Source organism: Muntiacus reevesi, chromosome 21, assembly GCF_963930625.1.
Source record: "Muntiacus reevesi chromosome 21, mMunRee1.1, whole genome shotgun sequence".
In the NCBI taxonomy this organism is placed as follows: domain Eukaryota; kingdom Metazoa; phylum Chordata; class Mammalia; order Artiodactyla; family Cervidae; genus Muntiacus; species Muntiacus reevesi.
Genome location: NC_089269.1, coordinates 46,203,229 through 46,225,789, shown reverse-complemented (window position 1 = coordinate 46,225,789; position 22,561 = coordinate 46,203,229). Strand labels below are relative to the sequence as shown.

The 22,561-nt window shown below is 39.0% G+C and overlaps 1 protein-coding gene across 8 annotated transcripts in view; it reads left to right on the top strand.

Moving 5' to 3' along the window:
• Positions 1-22,561, top strand: part of GRIK1 (glutamate ionotropic receptor kainate type subunit 1) — a 438,918-nt gene that overhangs the window by 393,119 nt on the left and 23,238 nt on the right. For all 8 annotated transcript variants that reach the window (XM_065913539.1, XM_065913535.1, XM_065913533.1 and 5 more), the window contains 2 exons: positions 1,229-1,446; positions 18,921-19,146. In XM_065913539.1, coding sequence (XP_065769611.1) covers positions 1,229-1,446; positions 18,921-19,146 — 444 coding nt within the window. The remainder of the gene's footprint in view (positions 1-1,228; positions 1,447-18,920; positions 19,147-22,561) is intronic.

The following is a 22,561-nucleotide window of genomic DNA, read 5'->3' as shown; positions in this document are numbered from 1 at the left end:
CTTGCCTGGAGAATCCCAGGGATGGGGTCGCACAGAGTCGGACACGACTGAAATGACTTAGCAGTAGCAGTTTTCCTTTCACTTCTTAAGTGGTCCCATAAACTCTATCATTTCTCCAAGTTTATGGAGAAAATGCCAAGAGAGAAACAATGGTGAATTTCAGGCAAGCAGATTAACCAAAATCCATCCATGGATCAATACAATGAGGGTAAAGGCTGCATATACCTTTCTGACCCTTTCAGTTCTGCTGCTGGATTTATAGCCTTCCATAGCTAAGCTTGATCAAAAGTTATGAGCTAGAGCGCTTTCACAGATGCTTGTCCTTTGTGTAGGTAAACTTTGCCCACATACCCTTTCTTCAAGAGAGAAAGATGTTTTTTCTTTTTTTGGTAAATACATTAAATGCCTCTATATTACCTTTATACAAATAATCAGGAATCATCTGATAACACCTAAAATGAGTGTTTTTACCAAGAAGGGCCCCTTTTCACGTGCAAAACAGCCAGTCTTTAAAGTATAATTAAATTGTACTTTATTTGAGGACAAAATTGTGCCTTTTCAGTGAATATATTATTTTCAGTTAAACAAGAATCAACATTAAAAAAATAATTTTGACTTCAAAAATAACATAAAACAATAAAAAAATGATTCATCAGCCATCAAGTACAGTTGCATCCAATATCATTTGATTTGTAAAATAGTGTTTTATTAAATGCATGTGATAAATAGCATGCTATGTAAATCTTTTGAAAGTTTCTCCCATTCTTTAATATTAAATGAAATGTTAATGTTAATATTTTAAAGCTTTCACTGTTGTATAACCAAGAACATTTTATTTCACACAATAAGATGCATATTAGACAGTACAAAAAGGCCAGAACTCTGAGGATTTTTCAGCAAAAACAAGCAAACAAACTCAAATCTAAGCAACTAAACTATTTATAAATTTTAGACATAGGATATCTCAGGGTTAAAACTATTAAAACCATCAAATGGAAATAAATCACATTTAAGCCGCAGCAGTGATAACTTATAAAAGATCATTTAGATTTTGCTTCATTTTCTAAAAGATACATCTATTCACCTATACACAAGAGAATAAATGCTTGATAGATTTATGATTTTGAGTCACAAAAATGCATTATCTCTCTAAACTACTGTTGAATCTTGAGTCTCCTCTCTTCTAACACCTCTGTTTAACACTCTTACTCTGATGATACCATCACAGGATCAGAGTTGATGCCCAAAGCTCTCTCGACCAGAATAGTTGGAGGGATATGGTGGTTTTTCACCCTAATCATCATTTCATCCTACACTGCCAATCTGGCCGCCTTCTTGACAGTAGAGCGAATGGAATCCCCCATTGACTCAGCGGATGATTTGGCAAAACAAACCAAGATAGAATATGGGGCTGTCAGAGATGGATCAACAATGACCTTCTTCAAGGTAAGGAACTAACAGTGTATTCTCAATGGTCTTCTCATACTAATCGAAAGAGGGTGTAGAATAAGAGTCTGTCCAAAAAATTAAAAAAAAAAAATTGTTAGGCCATTTTTTTATAAAATAAAATGTCTAATGATATAATCTGATTACAAAGAACCCAGGTGCCCACGGCAGTCAGTGTAAAGCAATTTCTTCAGTTCATCTAGATATCAGCCCTTCTATCCCCAATATAGTACACTCACATTCACATATCTAGACCTTCAACATCTTTATCTTGCCTTTAGGCCATTTAAATATCAATCCTTCTATCCTCAATTTAGTACACTCAGTTCCACATATCAGTACCTTCGATATCTTTTCTTACCTTTACATCCATTAATTAATGACATGTATGGAACTCACAAAATAAAATTTACTTAATCTGAAATTCTGACAATCAAAAAATGTGAATATCATTGTTTGATTCTTTGTGTTCTATACTGGATAAGACAGGAGCAGATAACAAGTAAATGTGTTGATAGTGGAATTTATTTGGACAATTAAATCCAAAAATATCCCAGGAGACCAGTCTAATATTGCATCTGCACCAACAGGGACAGTGCTCCCAGCGCAGCCTGAAGCCTTCCCATAGCTTAGAGAGCTTCCTGAGGCACCAAAGGAGATTTAAGCTGAATCAATATAGTTTTAGTGTCAAGTACATTTTGTTGTTCATGTCTTTTAATGACTTACCCGGAGTAATGAAACTGATTTCAGCCTTGCATACAGAATAAGCTGTAGTACTTTTATTATCAAATCTCAGATACTGTATCTCCCATGGGGGAAAATATGGATTTTTAATAGATCAGAAACCTTTAGAGATGACAAAAAACCTTAGAGATCAGAAAGATTCAGACCTTCACATTACTCATGAAAAGAACAAAACCCTCAGAAGCTAAATTACATGCTCAAAATCATACACTTGGTTTAAGGCAGAGATAGGCTAGGACCTTCTTGTAAGAGGTAAGTGTGCCTAGGAGGTGGGGGCAGAGTAGGGAAGGCAAACAATTGTAACCAAAATAAACTCTAAAAGCACTTTTGTCAACACCTCACACCCGAATTAGGAAAATGAAGTTACCACTCCAGGACCAAGTGGACTACTCTGACTTGTGGAGGATATTAATGTAGAGACAAAATATTAAGGGTAAAAAGAAGTGAACACTTATCAGTGTCATAGTTCACAAAAATTGGTATTGTGTATGTGTGTATGCTAATAGCTCAGCTGTGTCCGACTCTCCGCAACCCCACAGACTGTAGCTCACCAGGATCCCATCTATTACTTATGCAGTGCATGTGGTTTAGCGATTACCAACAGTAATAGATAAACAAATATACATTTGTTTTAAGAGTAAACTAGGAGGCATCCCTGGCAATTCAGTGGTTGATACTTCACCTTCCAGTGCAGGGAGTGTGGGTTTGATTCCTGGTCAAAGAGCTAAGATACCATTTGCCTCAGAACCAAAAAAAAAAAAAAAATACAAAATATAAAACAGAAATTATATTTTAATAACTTCAATAAAGTTTTTAAAAAATGGTCCACATCAAAAAAAATCTTAATAAAAAAGTACACTATACCAGTACACTATACCCAGAGGTTTATAAAAAACAGAGTAATCTTAAAATGTTAGGATTTTCTTTTCCTCTATTTAAAAAAAAATTATTTTTAAACACTTTTTTTTTTTTTTAAAGAAATGTGTCATTGATTTAATGAAGGTATAAAGTGTGGTGACTGTTTCTTTTTTGGACAAGTGCTGTTTTCAGGACAAATGACATTAAATATTGGCTTTCCAACTTTCTGAAAGCTTGAATTTTCCTAAAATCAATAGTGTGAAGAAACGCAAGCTACCCCCAGCTAGTAATTCATCACAATACTTGTCAGAAACCAGGAAAGTGACCTGCAAGGCATATAGGACCAAAGGACACTGCTAAAGTAGAATTGAGTATATCTGAAAAAATGTCTGAAATGACTTACCTCTTTCACCAATATCAAAAAGTCTTAAAGTATTGGGACATGGGCAAGCAGAAGCAGAGAAGATTCTATGACTACTGTGGTATAGTATAGTATACATGGAGCTTGTGCTCAGTCACATCCGACTCTTTAGAACCCCATGGACTGTAGCCCGCCAGCCTCCTCTGTCCATGGGATTTTCCTGGCAAGAATACTGCTTACTAAGATGCACATCATAAATATAAAAAGAGGGAGAGGCTATGCTTTGAAAAAGCCAGAGATCTGCCACCGTCCAATCAATCGTTGGATTCACACAGTATCCTTTAACCTCTTTTTGATTTGTTTCTGCTCACGTGTTTCTACGTATAAAGGGTGTTGGTCCCCACGTCTCCTGGCAGGATCCTAGGGTCAACACATTAAGGTATTCTTGGATAGTGCTTTTCACGGAAATAATTCAGCGCTAGTCTCACAACGGCTGCTCCCTGGGCATTTTCAGAGCCGGCTCCTGCTTGCTCCCTGGTCCTGAGGCACAAGGAAAAGTCTCTTGGATGGCCGGGCAAATGAGACAATTAGCATCTCAGGGAGAAACACCATGATGAGAATACAAACAATGACAAGGAGACGAGAAGCACGCACTAGCTCATAGCCACACACTCTGCTCCTAAACACTTCAAAGATATTATCTCATTTGATCCTTATAAAGGGCCACTGAGGGAAAAGCTAATATTATCCCCATTGTATGATGAGGAAAAAGAGGCATCTATACATGTGTGCTAAGCCACTTAAGTCATATCCCAGTCCATGCAACGCTATGGATGATAGCCTGACAGGCACCTCTACCATGGGATTCTCCAGCAAGAATATGGCAGTAGGTTGCCATGCCCTTCTCCAAGGCATCTTCCCAACCCAGGAATCAAACCTGGGTCTCCTGCATTGCAGGCAGATTCTTTACCTTCTGAGAAACTAGTAGGAAAGTAAATGAGGCATCAGTTCAGTTCACTTCAGTCACTCAGTTCAGTTCAGTCACTCAGTCATGTCCAACTCTTAGCGACCTCATGGACTGCAGTGCACCAGGCCTCCCTGTCCATCACCAACTCCAGGAGCTTGCTCAAACTCAAGTCCATTGAGTCGGTGATGTCAGCCAACCATCTCATCCTCTGTCATCCCCTTCTCCCGCCTTCAATCTTTCCCAGCACCAGGGTCTTTTCCAATGAGTCAGTTATTCACATCAGGTGGCCAAAGTAATGGAGTTTTAGCTTCAGCATCAGTCCTTCCAATGAACACCCAGGACTGATATCCTTTAGGATGGACTGGTTGGATCTCCTTGCAGTCCAAGGGACTCTCAAGTGTCTACTCCAACACCATAGTTCAAAAGCATCAATTCTTCAGCGCTCAGCTTTCTTTATAGTGCTACTCTCACATCTGTATGTGACTACTGGAAAAACCAGTTTGACTATATCGGCCTTTGTTGGCAAAGTAATGTCTCTGCTTTTTAATATGCTGTCTAGGTGGCTTATAGCTTTTCTTCCAAGGAACAAGAGTTTTTAATTTCGTGGCAGCAATCACCATCTGCAGTGATTTTGGAGTCCCCAAAATAAAGTCTCTCACTGTTTCCATTGTTTCCCCATCCATTTACCATGAAGTGATGATGGAACCAGATGCCATGATCTTAAGTTTTCTGAATGTTCAGTTTTAAGCCAGCTTTTTCACTCTCCTCTTTCACTTTCATCAAGAGGTTCTTTTGTTCCTCTTCACTTTCTGCCATAAAAGTGATGTCATCTTTGCACCTGAGGTTATTGATATTTTTCCCAGCAATCTTGATTCCACCTTGTGCTTCATCCAGTCCAGCATTTCACATGATATATTCTGCATATAAGTTAAATAAGAAGGGTGACAATATATAGCCTTGATGTACACCTTTCCCAAATTAGAACCAGTCTGTTGTTTCATATCCATTTCTAACTATTGCTTCTTGACCTGCATACAGATTTCTCAAGAGGTAGGTCAGGTGGTCTGGTACTCCCATCTCTTTCAGAATTTTCCAGAGTTTGTTGTGATCCACACAGTAGTCAAAGGCTTTGGCGTAATCAATAATGTAGAAGTAGTGTTTCTCTGGAACCCTCCTGCTCTTTTGATAATACAGTGGATGTTGGCAATTTGATCTCTGCTTCCTCTGCGTTTTCTAAATACAGCTTGAACATCTGGAAGTTCACGGTTCACATATTGCTGAAGCCTGTCTTGGAGAATTTTGAGCATTACTTTGCTAGCGTGTGAGATGAGTGCAATTGTGTGGTAGTTTGAACATTCTTTGGCACTGCCTTTCTTTGGAATTGGGATGAAATGAAGCATAGCTCCATTAAATAACTTGCCACAAATTTATAAAGCTATTGATGGGAGAGCCAGAGTTCAGTCAAACTTCAGAGAGTTCTAGAAGATAATCATCTTGAGGATAGACAATTGGTCTCTTTTGTTTGTCATTTATATCTTTTAAACCTAAAACAGTACCTGGAACATTGAAGATACCTAGTAAAGTATAGTAGACACTTAGAAAATCTGTTTTTTATAAATGAGCAAATACACTGATGAAATCTAAGAGAGATGAATTCTATCAGAGAAAGAAAAAAGAAAAAGAAGGGAGGGAGGTGAAGAAGTGTATTTGTGCAGGCTGCTATAACAGAACATCAAACTGGGAAGTTTATAAACAACAGACATTTATTTCTCACAATTCTAGAGGCTGAAAGTCAAGACCAGGGTCCAGCATGGTTGAATGAGGGCTCTCTTCCAGGTTGCAGATTTTATACTATGTCCTCCTGTGGTAAGATGGTCAAAGGTCTTTTAGGAGCCTCTTTTATAAGTGTACCAATCCCATTCATGGCTCCATTCTCATGACTCAAACACCTCCCCAACACCTCGCCTCCTTATGCCATCACCTCGCCTCCTTATGCCATCACCTTGGAGGGTCAGGATTTCAGCATATGGATTTGGGGGAGGAAACATTCAGACCATAGCAGGAAGGATACAGAGAGATCCACAGAGGAAGAGAAGCCGTCCTATGTTCCTTGGTTTACAAGTTATCTCGTAGCCCAGCAACCTTATTTATCAAGAAGGAATTTATTTGCAAATAGAGAACAAGGACTAAATCCGATTTAATTTTCCCCTTGAGGGAGGCAAGCTGTCAGAAAACTTCAGAGGGATCCACACTTGGGGATTTTAAGCTGGATTATTCTGCAAGGGAAAGACACATGCCAGCCTTTAGCTCTCAGGGCAGTTCCGCCCCATCACAGAGTGCGGCAGGTAAAGTCGCAAGGACTCAGTTCTGACCCGGCTCTGCATTAACGCGGCACCTCTGCTGGGCCATTATGGCGTCCCTCCTCCCTTTCTCTCTTAACCAAGGACAGGATCCTCTCTGAGGTCACTGAATCAATAAGGAAAGCTTCCTTTACCTGGTCTAGCTTACCCGCATTCTGACCTACTGTTGGGACTGTAATGACCCTTGCTCACATGGGTTCCATTCATACTCAGTCGCAAGGAAATTTCTAATAAGAAGCATTTTTTCATCACACAGTGTAACTTCAAGCACTTTTGTCCCCTCAACATCCTCAAAATATCCCTTTGGCACATTCAAATGGTGAAGCCGACTCTTTGCTTTCAAGATGATTCTAAGTTGTTTTGCAGCTGAAGAATAGACAGTTGAAAGCTTGAAAAGGACTATGGAAATTACTAAAATCCATAAGCAAAGGAAATTACTAAAATCCATAAGCAAAGTGCACTAACCCTTCACATTTGGTCTCCGGGACACAAGCAAGGGATGTTTTTAGTAGAGATTCTGCAGGCAAAGGGCTTCCCAGGTGGCACCAGTAGTGAAGAATCTGCCTGCCAATTCAGGAGATGCAGGTTTGATTCCTGGGTCAGGAAGATCCCCTGGAGAAGGAAATGGCAACCACTCCAGTATTCTAGGCTGGGAAATCCCATGGACAGAGAAGCCTGAGAGACTACAGTTCATGGGGTTGCAATGAGTAAAACACGACTGAGCACACACACATACCACACACACACACACACACACACACACACACACACACACACACTACTTGAAAAGTGTAACCGGAAGTTGCTTACTAAAATTTCCATCCAAAGTCTTTGATTTTTTTTTTTTAAATCTAGATTGCTATTCTCGCAGATAACCTGGCCTTATATTTCAGATTTGGGATATTTGATTTTCAACGTGAGAAAAAAGTTATTTTTTTAAATAGCTCAGATGAGGTTTCGCTATCCATCATCTGTGTTTAGACAAGACTGAGGGAATAAATTGACATTTATTAATCAAGTGCTGGATCACGGTACTACTTGTCTAAGACAAGGGAGGCCAAAATAGTTTTCCATCATAGAGCCATTTGTATGTGGAACAATCACAGTGATCACCAAGGACTGTATTTACACAAAGAACTCTGATTAAATCATAAATTCAAATACATATATATTCACAAAGTTTTATAGATGGACACCTCAAGATACCTATATGCTAATGCCCATTAAAAAGAACAATTTTAAGTTTTGTAACCAAGGGCATTTAGTTAATGATGCTTATTAAATATTATACTTCCTCAGGGTCATCTGCCCCTGAGTTTTAAAGACTTCAGCACTGTGGATGATATAATGCCTATTTGATGACAGGGTGTCAGTCACCAGTAGACCAATTACCAGGTCAAAGTTAAAGAAAGGCAGAGTGTTTTATCAACTGTCCAGGGACTGTCGAAGATGTTTTAGGAGATTCTCCAAGTATAAGGGGACCTTTTATTTGTCCTTGTTGGGCTATCTATCCATTTTTAAATGTAATCTCTTTATAAATCGGTATGCTAATAATTGAGAGCTTCAAGAGACTTCATATAAGAGAACTTTTTAAACAAATTCTCCTGTTATTTTCTACTCAGGAGAATACTAATCGATAACATGGTATTAATTATATTGGTTTCTCAGTTCTCTGCTGTTGAATTGCTTTGTCCTTTGAATTGTTTCAAAATCCTGAATGATAGACTTTCCAGCCCTCCCCACTGTCTGAGACCAACCCAGCATCTTAGGAGATACAAAGAATAGTCAGTTCAAGATCTATGGACATAACTTGAGAGCAGATTTCCTAAGCCCATTTCCTCTCTTATACACAACAATGTTGAGAGCAGTGGCACCCAAATACAACTTCTCCTTTTATGTTAGATCACTAAGGTACTAATCTTTAATCTTCTCCATGTCTCATAAAAAGTAGGACATGTGAAGAAATTGCTTTTTCTCCTTGTAATTATTAATTCTATTAATTACCCTAGGACAAATGGAATAGCCCAAACTTTGGTCTCACAGTGATAGTTTAGCAACTCATTTCTTTTTCCTAGATGAAGAAATAATTGTCATGTTAAAAGTTGAAGAATCATTTAAGGCCTAAAGCAAGGGTTTTCTCAATGCCTTTTGCAAACCATCATCCAAGAATAATGATTTAGGTTCAGAGATTAAGGATCTCAGCCAGTCTTCTCAGGAGATATAACTAGTTTAAAATTAAAACTTAGAGTAAAGCTTTGTTCTGGAGCCAGATAGCCTGGGTTCAGATTCTGATATTACTGCTTGTTAGCTGTATGCATGCATATGTGCCAGTTGCTTCAGTCATGTCCAGCTCTTTGCAACCCTATGGTCTGTAGCCCGCCAGGCTCCTCTATCAATGGGATTCTCCAAATAAGATACTAGAATGGGTTGCCATGCCCTCCTCTAGGGGATCTTCCTGACCCAGGGATGGAACCTGCATCTCCTGCATTGCAGGCAGATTCTTTACTGCTGAGTCACTGGAGAAGCCCCATTAGCTATGTAGACCTTGGTAAGTTATTGAATCCTCTATACCTTAAAATATTATTTTAAGAAATACATAACTTAATAGATAGAGGTAGTGTGCTTGTAATACTAATTGGCAAATTATAAACAAGAAAATTGTTAAATAAAAAAGAGAAAAAAATGCTAAAGATTATTATAATTTTCACCTACAACATCAACACCATTAGCATCCAATCCTTATTCCTAGCTATTAGTCCTGCTGTTTCAACTTTCTGAATTAAAAGAAAAAAAACAAACTCTCCAGTTTGGTCTTTGTTCAGATTCCTCACCATCGTGATCCCTAGGTGGTGTGGCTTCTGCTACTAGACAGAAAATTCCAGAGAGTGCCAGTGCCCAAATCTCAAAGACTTTCAGAGGCCAAGACAGATGAAAAACTTAGTCCTTGGAAGCTTTGCTGAGCACATACCGGCATTTGCAGAAGAATCACTTCCAGATGATAGATAAGCAGCAGATGGTGAGGCTGCCCTTAGAATTCAGCTGAGAAGAAGAATGAGGCAGTTCAACTCAATTCAGCTCAATTTAGACTTTTTTCCAAGATCTCCACTTTGACCAGTACTTGAAGTTGGCACTGTGAGAGATAGGAAAAGGAGGATATAAAATTTTGCTCAAGGCTTAAAGTCCTGAATAGCAATAAAGAGACAAGATGCACATAGACCTGTTAAATATAATACAGCATGTGATTAAGTAGCATGCCTTATGCAGACAGGAAGTGGTGTGAACATAGGAAAAGTCCTTGTGAACCCAGAATAGTAGAAAATACTCATGTAAAAAATGACTCTCAGTAGAAGCTAGCCTTGTAAAAATTGTCTCAGACCCAAGTCACAGGATTACACAGATTAGATCATGGTTCAGGCTAAAATGACTTGAATAAAATAGATTTTTTTTAAATCGTAACAAGTTTGTCACTGCTGGCTTTCATGGTCTGGGGACTTTGGACCTGCTGTGGGAATAAGGGAGTCTCTAGCCTTTATAATCTCCTTCCAGAGAGTGGCTAGGTGCTTTCATTAATTCAAAAGATATTTCAAGAAAGTTACTGAGTGCTGCACCAGTGCATCTGAAGCAATGAGCCATTATGGGCAGACAGGTTTCAGACAGAAATAGTCATGTAAGGAAGCACAAAATGAAAGACATTTCACAAACTTCTCTGCAGAGGAAGGAACTTTTCACATAGGAGCTATTAGGTCCTATGCCAGCTATTAGGCTGGCAGGCCAGCCAATCCTGCCGTCAGTGTTCAAACTGCCAAGTACCTATAGTTTAAAAATGTATTGCTTAGGGAGAAATCCATGAGGTCAATTAAAGTTAACCTGTTTCAGTGCCTGATACATTGCCTGTAAGGGACCAATCTTTAATTCTGGACAGGAGAAAAACATGAAAAATGTTTTAGCAAAGGTGTTTAAATCCCACTGAAGGAAATTATTAAAGGGAACACATGAATTTCTAAAAACCTAGGAGATTCTGCAAATGTCATAACTTTCTGTCAATTCAAGGTAAGAGCATAATCAGCTGGAATGATCATATATATTAATACATTTGAAAGATAGAGGCCCCTCACTATAGTATAAATGCTTTCATCTGAGAATGCTTTCTTCAAAGTGACTTTTGTAAATGAAATCATATTTTTTAAAAATCCAGGATAACTTATTATTTAATGAAATAATATATCTAATCATGTGTTAAACTTCCCTAGTGGCTCAGATGGTAAAGAATCTGCCTGCAATGCAAGAGACCAAAGTTCAATCCCTGGGTTTTGAAGGTCCCTAGAGAAGGGAATGGCTGCCCACTCCAGTACTCTTGCCTGGAGAATCCCATGGAAAAAGGAGCCTAGTAGACTCCAGTCCGTGGGGTCACAAAGAGGTGGAGATGACTGAGAAACTTTCACTTCGCTTCAATTGTGTGTTAAGGGAAACGATTGCTTTTAAGGCTTTATAAGTTTGGATGCCTGCATGGCTAATTTCTGTGTCTCTGATTGATTTTTAAGGTTTTTACAATTTTTTTTAACTTAATTTTATTATTTATTTATTTGCGGTTGCACTGGGTCTCTGTTGCTGCGTGGGTTTCCTCTAGTTGCGGTGAGCCAAGGCTGCTCCCTGCCTGCGGTGCACGGGCTTCTCACTGCGGTGGCTTCTCATTGCGGAGCCCCGGCTCCAGCGCGCGGCCTCAGCACTTGTGCCGCATAGGCTTAGTCGCTCTACAGCACGTGGAATTCTCTTGAACCAGGGATCGAACCTGTGTCCCCCGCATTGGCGGCTGGATTCTTAACCACTGTACCACCAGGGAAGTTCAATTTTTTTGTTTTTAATCAATGTTTATCTAAAACAAAAGTAAGTTGGAGATGACATTTTTGAAATATAATTGTCTTTGATAATTTATTTGTTCTATAAGTATGTATTTACCATATTTATAGGACCATTTGTTTAGAAGATAACAAAAATCAAATATCAATATTCTATCCTTAGTGTATTTGTGTGGGGCTATGGATATATATAAAAATAAGTGTATAAATAGGTGTATATATATATCAGTCAGTTCAGTTCAGTTGCTCAGTCATGTCCGACTCTTTGCGACCCCATGAATCGCAGCACGCCAGGCCTCCCTGTCCATCACCAACTCCCAGAGTTTACCCAAACTCATGCCCATCGAGTCAGTGATGCCATCCAGCCATCTCATCCTCTGTCGGCCCCTTCTCCTCCTGCCCCCAATCCCTCCCAGCATCAGGGTCTCTTCCAATGAGTCAACTCTTCGCATGAGGTGGCCAAAGTACTGGAATTTCAGCTTCAGCATCAGTCCTTCCAATGAACACCCAGGACTGATCTCCTTCAGGATGGACTGGTTGGATCTCCTTGCAGTCCAAGGGACCCTCAAGAGTCTTCTCCAACACCACAGTTCAAAAGCATCAATTTTTCGGCGCTCAACTTTCTTCACAGTCCAACTCTCACATCCATACACGACCAGTGGAAAAAACCATAGCCTTAAGTAGATGGACCTTTGTTGGCAAAGTAATGTCTCTGCTTTTTAATATGCTGTCTAGGTTGGTCATAACTTTCCTTCCAAGGAGTAAGTGTCTTTTAATTTCACGGCTGCAGTCACCATCTGCAGTGATTTTTGGAGCGCCCAAAAAATAAAATCTGACACTGTTTCCACTGTCTCCCCATCTATTTCCCATGAGGTGATGGGACCAGATACCATGATCTTAGTTTTCTGAATGTTAAGCTTTAAGCCAACTTCTTCACTCTTCTCTTTTACTTTCTTCAAGAGGCTTTTTAGTTCCTCTTCACTTTCTGCCATAAGGTGGTGTCATCTGCATACCTGAGGCTTTACTGATATTTCTCCCAGCAATCTTGATTCCAGCTTGTGCTTCATCCAGCCCAGCGTTTCTCATGATGTACTCTGCATAGAAGTTAAATAAGCAGGGTGACAATATACAGCCTTGATGTACTCCTTTTCCTATTGGGAACCAGTCTGTTGTTCTATGTCCAGTTCTGACTGTTGCTTCCTGATCTGCATACAGGTTTCTCAAGGGGCAGGTCAGGTGGTCTGGTATTCCCATCTCCTTCAGAATTTTCTACAGTTTATTGTGATCCACACAGTCGAAGGCTTTGGAGTAGTCAATAAAGCAGAAATAGATGTTTTTCTGGAACTCTCTTGCTTTTTTGATGATCCAGCGGATATTGGCAATTTGCTCTCTGGTTCCTCTGCCTTTTCTAAAACCAGCTTGAACACCTGGAAGTTCACGGTTCACGTTATTGCTGAAGCCTGTCTTGGAGAATTTTGAGCATTACTTTTACTAGCATGTGGGATGAGTGTAATTGTGGGGTAGTTTGAGCATTCTTTGGGATTGCCTTTCTTAGGGATTGTAATGAAAACGGACCTTTTCCAGTTCTTTGACCACTGTTGAGTTTTCCAAATTTGCTGGCATATTGAGTGCAGCACTTTCACAGCGTCATCTTTCAGGATTTGAAATAGCTCAACTGGAATTCCATCACCTCCACTAGCTTTGTTCATAGTGATGCTTTCCAAGGTCCACTTGACTTCACATTCCAGGATGTCTGGCTTTAGGTCAATGATCACACCATTGTGATTATCTGGGTCGTGAAGATCTTCTTTGTACAGTTCTTCTGTGTTTTTTTGCCACCTCTTCTTAATATCTTCTGCTTCTGTTAGGTCCATATCATTTCTGTCCTTTATCAAACCCACCTTTGCCTGAAATGTTCCCTTGATATCTCTAATTTTCTTGAAGAGATCTCTAGTCTTTCTCATTCTGTTGTTTTCCTCTATTTCTTTGCATTGATCGCTGAGGAAGGCTTTCTTATCTCTCCTGGCTGTTCTTTATATATGTTGGCCTGAAGTAGAATTGCAGTTATTCATTTAACTGAGTAGTGGGATTATACATCTTTACTGTAGAAGCCCTATAACCTGGTTAAAGAAATAATGTGATAATGTGTATTTCAGAAAAAATAAAATATTAGAGGGCTAGGTCTATAAAATGCACATACTATCAGTCTTAGGATTGTAGTACACTCCAGAATTCACACATATTTTACCTATTATAGTAAAAATCCTGCAACTGAAACCAATGAAACTATATGAAATAGAAAATGTTGTTAAAAGAAAAAAATATAAACAATACCTACATTTATTTGCAGATTACAACTGCTGCACTTCCCAAAACACTAATTTTTTTTTCTGTCTAAACAAATATAAGCTGTCTAAATTCATGTAAATTGTTTCCATGCATTGTGTGATGACTGCAAGAATTGCAACAGTCCGAGTTAAAAATAGAAAAATGCCACAGCTTTTTACTGCAATTATTTCTTTAGAAAATGTGTTAATGATGTTAAAATGTCAGCCAAGTCATAAGTTTGATGTTCTGTGTATTAAAACAAATAGTTGATTCCCTATTAGTTAAGAACACATACCCTAGAGCCAGATTGATAGGATTGGGTCCTAGTTTCACCATTTCTTTATGTGGCATTCTGTTTCCTCATCCGTAAAGAAGAAATAGTAATGGTATCTTTCTCATATGAACACTGTGAAGATTCAGTGGATTAATAATGCAAAGTGCTTAGAATCGTCCTGGGCACATAGTAAACACTGCATGTGTTGGTTATTATTACTATTTTCAATCAGCAGTTTTTAAGCACGCAGAGACCAATTGCAGATCATTGCCCATTGAGTGTTTAACTTGCAAGAATTATGAGAGAAAAAAGAGAAATAAACAAGTCATCAAATGGTGATACAGTTATACTCCCTTAAAAGAAATTTTAGATGAAAAAAACACTTACTCCTTGCCAACAACCTTTCATCAGCATCAGAATAGCCATATAATCAGGTTTAACTAGACAAAATAAATGTATTTAAACCTTGATGCCCCCTGTAAGATTTAAAAAAAAAAAAAAGCTAAAGAATTTCAGGTTTAATAAATGAGGACTTTTCAGTTTTAATGATTTTTGATAAGAAGCTCAGAGTACTTTACAAATCTTCTAATTAACCTTTGACATATTCAGTGAAATAAAATGCAATCACTGTTTCTTCTTTTTAAACATATATTATTTAGAGCAATTTAGCAGGCTGAGACTATAGAAGATTTAGAAGTGCAGAAATATCCAAAATGTCATTCAGATGATTTGCTTGATCTTTTAATATTTATGACAATGTTCCATAAAGCATGCATTTATTTTTAAGAATTATTAAGATTTGTGTCTTAAAAATTGTCTATTTAAAAAAAACCTAATTTAATTACTCTTAAAATAGTACTTTATGACCAAACAGAAAATAAATATTGCAAAACATAGTGTAACAGAGGATGGAATTCAAAAATAAGGGGGAAAGAGACCTTCAATCTGTATTGGCTCTTTAATCAACACGACACTTGGGTGTCACTTCACTGGAGGACCGGCATAAGTAATGCGAGAAGGCTGATCTGAAGAGTAGTACCTAGGAGTTGAAGGATCCTTAAATGAAACTTGTTCAACAGTGAAATTCTCCTTGTAAGTTTCCAGTGGTAGAAAATGCACTATATCCTAAGGTGCTAAAGCCATCTACAAATAGTTTTAACTGCTAAAAAGATTATTTCCTAGCCACATTCTGGGTCTTTTTATCTAAGCTTCCCAGCTTTTCAAATGTAGAATAGAAGGCAGTCCCACAACTTTCTAAACAAGGAAAGAAAACTTGAAATGAAACCAGAAGGATGCTATTCTCTGACCCATTCTGCTTTCCACCATTAGGCTGGAGCAAACATAGCAGGAGGGACCAGAGAAATTTAGAATGTTCCCTATGCCTTCTACTTGACCAAGTCCTCCACCAAGTGACCACTTATTTTCTTACCGAGGAGAAGTTCTGCTATCAATGAGTCACAGTCCATGCCAGCTAGATTTCCCTTCTAGCACCTCAGGGAACTGAAGCCAAGATCAACCTTCTACTCCAAAAAGGAAGAAATAAACCTTAAGGTCATGGTCATGACCCTAAATTAATTAATGACCTTCAGCTATATTTGTTGTTGCTGTTCCATCGGTAGGTTGTGTTCAACTCTTTGTGACCCCATGGACTGTAGCCTTTCAGGCACCTCCGTCTATGGGATTTCCCAGGCAAGAATATTGGAGTGGATTGCCATTTCCTCCTCCAGGGCATCTTCCCTATCTAGGGATCCAACTCGTATCTCCTGCATTGGCAGATGGATTCTTTACCACTGAGCCGCCAGGGAAATCCCATCAGCTCTATAGAGTGGTGCTAATCAAAGTGTGATATGATATGTGTTGATTCAGGGAACATTGTGTTACCAACCTGTGATAAGATTAAAAAATAAAATGAGAGAAAGAGTTTAGCAATGCTGTAGCTCTCAGATATTGTGGTGGCATCAAGAACCTGATTAATGGATTCTTCCTGAATATAGACCACTTTGAAGTCTGTCAAAATTTAATCTGGTGAGCCACATCTGGTATGACTGCATATGAACCCTACCTACCATAACACAGTAGGATCCCAGATAGGTCTGGCCTGGAATGAAAACATAGACAGTCCTTCACTGCAGATGATTTGAGAACCACACTTGTTCGAGATCAATAACAAGTGTATATGTTTTCAGTTGAATCTTCTCATCTTTTTCCATGTCCTTCAATACATAAATTCCAAGAAGGACTCCTTCCCAGGTGGTTTATTTCTCATGAATGAACTGATATTTAACTTTGTTTTGTCCTCAGCTTCCATGCATGCCAGCTAAGTCGCTTCAGGCATGACTGACTCTTTGCAACTCTACGGACTGTAGCCCTCCAGGCTGCTCTTTCCATGGGATTCTCCAGGCATGGGTTGCCATGAGTGGGTTGCCATGCCCTCCTCCAGAGGATCTTCTTGATCCAGGGATCAAACCTAAGTCTCTTATGTCTCCTTCATTGGCAGGAAGGTTCTTTATCACTTAGCTCCACCTGGAAAACCCTATAGCTTCCACAGACGATACACAAAAAATCCAGTTTTCTACCTATTTACAATATTCATCTTGAATAAAATTTAAGTGTAATGGAAAAATAGATGTTTCATGGATTTTTTTATATGGGGCTAATTCCTAGTTTGCATTAACTTGATACCAAATCACAGATAACCTCAGGGCATAATTCGAGTTCATGAATATATGCTATAGTGTCACAGGTAGACCATATAAGGTGAAAATCATTCACAGAAGAATTCAGCTAGATTGACATTCACCTACCCAAAATAAGCATGCAAAGACCATTGAACTAGATTGCAGGGGATTGAGGTCTGGGGCTTCCCTGGTGGCTCAGATGGTAAAGAATCCGCTTGCAATGCAGGAGACTCAGGTTCGGTCCCTGGGTCAGGAAGATCCCCTGGTGAAAGGAATGGCAACCCACTCCAGTATTCTTGCCTGGAGAATCCCATGGAGAGCGGAGCCTGGTGGGCTATAGTCCACAGGACCAAGGAGTTGGACACAACTGAGTGACTAATCTCACACTGAGGTCCAGTATTACCTATTGTACGTACTAACCAGTTTTGTGACTTTCACAGTCTCCAAACCTTCTGTACCAAAATTTCCTCCTTTATGAAAACAGGAGTTTGAATGAGCCACTTTCTAAAGTCTTCTGACAACTTTAAAATTTCATAATTCTAAAAAAAATATTTTCCCTTAAGGAAGATTCATGATGGAGGAATAATTTTCCTGGCAGTGTGTTCATTGCCAAAAGACAGACTGACCTCTTTGCACTTGCACAAGTAGCTCTTGATTATAAATTTAGCATCATCAGACTCTTCTAGGCTAAAATGACCCAACAAATTAGGCATTGACCCCCAACCTCAAAGACACACTTTTTCATGGTGATGTGAACCCCAACTTTCAGATATCTCTGAAAGTGAGGAGTAATTCACACAGGCCTGACCATGACAAAATGGTTTCCATAACACACCAGTATCTAGAAGGTACTGTTTATTGAATTGCTATTTGTCTCCTGAGACTTTTCTCAAGGGGCTCTTCAAATGCTTAACAACCCAAAATAAAGCCATCTGGACTCCCTCAACTCATAAAGCCTGCAGCATTAACCCAGGTCTTAAATAGAGTTAGGAATTGAGTGAGCCCCCAGGAACACTAGAACATGAGTAACCATGCTAGCGTTGAATCCACAGGTATTTCATTTATTGCTTATGACCACAAATCATGTTTTAAGCATCCTTACACTCCTGAGATGGTAAGATGATAAGCCCTGTGCCTGACAAGGAAGCTCTCCTCTGTGTGTGTGTGTGTGTGTGTGTGTGTGTGTGTGTGTGTGTACCATATACAATGTGTGCGCTGGAGATAGCTCGAAATTATCAGTAATTCCCCCAGTGTCTTTCATCTTTCAAATTAATAGAGGGAAGTGCTGATGCAAATGAAGACAAATACAGGAAAAAAATTGAAGCAATATGGAAATTACAAAACAATGCAAACAAAATCATACAATTTCAAATGAATATTTAGTCCTCATTATCTGAAACATAATTGGAACTTAAAACTAAGTATATACAAAAAAGACATATAAGAAGACAGTAGGAAGAGTTTTCTGATCTGAATTTCAGTCTGAAAGAGCATTTGCTCTAAGTTTTCTAGAGAAGATAAGAATAATCAGCAGTTCTTTCATAAATAAAGTAGAGAAACTCTGGGACGTATCCCAAGGCTGTCCCTGCAAAGGAATGTTAAAATTTACATATCAGAACAGTAAAACAATGCCTACTGAAGTTAAGTAGTTGAAGGCAATGTAATTAATGAATAGAGTCCTGGGGAGATCTAGTCACCCTTTGGCCCGTGGGGCTTTGAGGTCTTATTCTTAAGTGGCCAGAGTTCATTAGGCAAATGCTGTCATTGATATCAATGTTCTTTCTTCCATTCTGAAATCAACAAAAGAATCTTACTGCAATGTCTCACGGCAATGGGGCAGGATCTCTTTTTTCTCCATAGCTGCCTCAGCGCCCCCAAGTGTTTTTCCTTGACAACAACCAAACTAAAGTCCCAGGATCATCAATATTAGTTTCCTACCTAAAAAGAAAGAACCCTCCCTACACAGTTTGAATCCCCGGGGTTTTGAGTAGCTTTAGGGCCTGTTTTCTCAGCACTCTCTGCTGGCGGGTGTGTTTTTTTCCCTGCAGAAATCGAAGATATCCACCTATGAGAAGATGTGGGCTTTCATGAGTAGCAGGCAGCAGACTGCCCTGGTCAAAAACAGTGATGAGGGGATCCATCGAGTGCTCACCACTGACTATGCCCTACTGATGGAGTCCACCAGCATTGAGTATGTGACGCAGAGAAACTGCAACCTCACCCAGATCGGGGGCCTCATTGACTCCAAAGGTTATGGAGTGGGAACGCCTATTGGTAAGAAAGGCAAGGCAGTATCCAAGATGGCGAATGTTAATTACAAAGCATAGAAGGGAATGGACTCAGATATATCTACTCCACATTCCGAGAAAGTCTGCAATGCCTTCCGTGAACTAATTAAAAGGGAAATGCCCATACAGATCATATACACATTAGAAATAGAGTCCAAGATCTTCAATCTAATAAACTTTCAACTCATTATTTTTTTCAAGTTCTACCACTGCATATATGTTTGAGGTCATAGTTTTATTATTTTACCCCCAAATATTGTTTAAAAATATCTTCCAAATTAACACTCTTCATATTATGTTCTCCAATACATGCCTATATAGTTTTTTCTGTATTAAATTTTACTAGAATACAGCAAAATTCACTAAGCATATAGATGACAAAGTTAAAGAGCTAGTGTTACATGTACATAGAAAACAAAACTATCTATCAAAAGGAAAAGGTCAAAGATTAAATTATAATTTGTTCAGACAATATGCCAGGTTCAATCATTAATAACTATTTAAAATCTCCAAATAGTCCTTGTTGTTCAGTCGCTAAGTTGTGTCCAATTCTTTGCCACCCCATGGACTGCACCATGCCAGGCTTCCCTGTCTTTCACTGTCTCCCAGAGTTTGCTCAAACTCATGTCCATTGAGTTGGCAAGGCCATCCAACCATCTCGTCCTCTGTTGTCCCCTTCTCCTTCTGCCCTCAATCTTTCCCAGCATTCAGATCTTTTCCAGTGAATCTGTTCTTCATATCAGATAGCCAAAGTACTGACGCTTCAGCTTCAGCATCAGTCCTTCCAATGAATATTCAGGGCTGATTTTCTTTAGGATAGACTGATTTGATCTCCTTGCAGTCCAAGGAACTCTCAAGAGTCTTCTCCAGCACCACAGTTCAAAAGCATCATTGCTTCAGTGCTCAGCCTTCTTCATGGTCTAACTCTCACATCCATAGATTATTACTGGAAAACCCACAGCTTTGTGGACCTTTGTTGGCAAAGTGACGTCTCTGTTTTTAAGATGCTCTCTAGGTTTTTCACAGCTTTCATCCCAAGGATCAAATGTCTTTTAATTTTCTGGCTGCTGTCACTGTCCACAGTGATTTTGGAGCCCAAGAAAATAAAATCAGTCACTGTTTCCACTTTTTCCCCATCTATTTGCCAAACAGTCCTGCCCTTGATTTCGTACCACCTCACAGTCTAAGGTTATTGTTACCTTGTAGGCATACAGACCCACACAGCATGTCCGAGATCTAGAACTATATTCTATATTCAAGGGTCAATGACTTCCCTATAGAAAACTCCCCTATTTCCCTCACTACAGAAACTGTATTGTGTAAGGTTCTGGTATGGTGGCGATCTATTCTTCTCAAGTGAGTCAGCAGCAATTTTCTGATAAGCGTTCCAAAGAGGAGGAATTGGAGGCCGTCTTTGACCACTGGGTTAGTCCAATAAGAAATCATAAGTTACAATTACATCAGATAATTAAGGACCCAAGGTTGATTATTACTTTTCTCCTTCGAAAAGGATTATCTGGTTCCCTCAACACTATACAGGGATCACAAACTCAGATGCTTAGAGAGATCAAGCAGGCATAACTGAATAAATTTTTGTATGAAGAAGCAATAGGGAACAGTAGCAACCTTGAAGAATCAGAGACTACATGACTCATAAGGGGTCAGCTGCCTTTCAGGTCAGTTGGTTGTGGGAATTCAGGCACAACAGTGTTAAATCTTCTATTTCTCATGAAGAGAAAACAAACAGATTTTAGGTGAACTTTTCTGATACTTTAAATTGGCAGCAAATTTATTTTTTCAAAAAGATTAAGTAGCCTGTATTCAATTTTTGATCTATACTAACTTGATTAGACAGATAAAGGTCAACTCTCTTCACCTTTTACTGTCAATACATAACCAATCTGACTCCATGCAATACATCTGGTGCTAGAAATATATGCAGTAAAGACATTAACTATGTTATTATTATTGTTATGTGTGTCCTTTAAATAAATCAGCAGAATGATTGAGACAGGCAACATGTGACTACCTTATTGCCCCTTTATTTATAATAACTTTTCCTGATGAAAATGCCAATATTCAAGTGAAGTGTATACTTTTTTCCCAAATGGTTACCTCTCCTTAAACTACACTCTTCAGGGGAGTCAGTGGGATAGTCAGACTTTAACTAAAAGGATACTATGCTTCTTTTTGATTTGAAAAGCAATGTCCCATCTCCCTAACTAAGCCTTGTCACCTCATTTTAGATAATGGGGTGGAAGAAGCTAAGATGTTATTATATATATATATATAATATGTTATATATATATATTATATTCCATCACTGCAGGAGACCTGTGTTCAACCCCTGGGTCAGGAAGATCCCAAAGGAGGGAACAGCTTACCCACTCCAGTATTCTTGCCTGGAGAATTCCATGGAGAGAGGGGCCTGGCGGGCTACATTCCACGCAGTCACAAAGAGTCAGACAGGACTGAGCGCAGTGATCGAATCCATGCCCCCTGCACTAGCAGGTGGAATCTTAGCCACTGACCACCAGGGAATCCAACGTAGCATTTTGAAAATGACTATGCCTCCATGTGAAGGAAGCTGACCCTGTGATAATTATCACTATATTTTATATAATATGATATAAAGAGATTTAAATGTTCCAATTTAGTCTAACTTTTGCCAACCTCATGCAGTGTCTGACATACAAATTCTAAAATTGAAGAGTTTTTCCACCTCCCTACATGAAAAAAAAAAAAAAATACATTCCAGGAATTTTTCATAGTGGTTATAAACCTGTCATGCTTTTAAAACAAAAACAATGAGGGAATAATTGGAACAGATGGCAGACCTCAGAGAGAATACATCCATTGGGAATACAGCTGTTGGATAAATTTGTGAGATGTTTCTTCTATGACGAATTGACTCTTTAAGAAAGATCAGTTTGCTATTCAGAAAGATTCATGTGTGTACATATATATTTTTTTCAAGTGACTTGTCATAAATCACTTCCAATGTCATTCAGTCCATGTAAGCAACAACAACTGAAGCTAAAATACATTCAAATATAAAAAAAATCCCCACATACTTCTGGTCTTGCCCTGGCTGGCTCCCTTAAGACCCCAAGTTCCTCCTCACCGTCAATGACGGGCAAAATCAGCTCAGTTACAACCCAAAACTGAAATCATTGTTTCTTACAGGTTCTCAGGACAGGGCTCTGGAAATGCTCCTCCTGAGAGATTTAAAATAAAACTTGCAGAGAATGAGAGCAGTTAAGGCTTAAACAGGTTACCAGGAAGCTGGAAATGACCTTCCTCGGAGACCAAATTTAAGCAGAGATCCGATCTCATCTGTCTGAATTGTTTTAGGCAGCAAGCAGCCTGAAGGCAGAAGGAGAGCAACAGGCGATATTTAC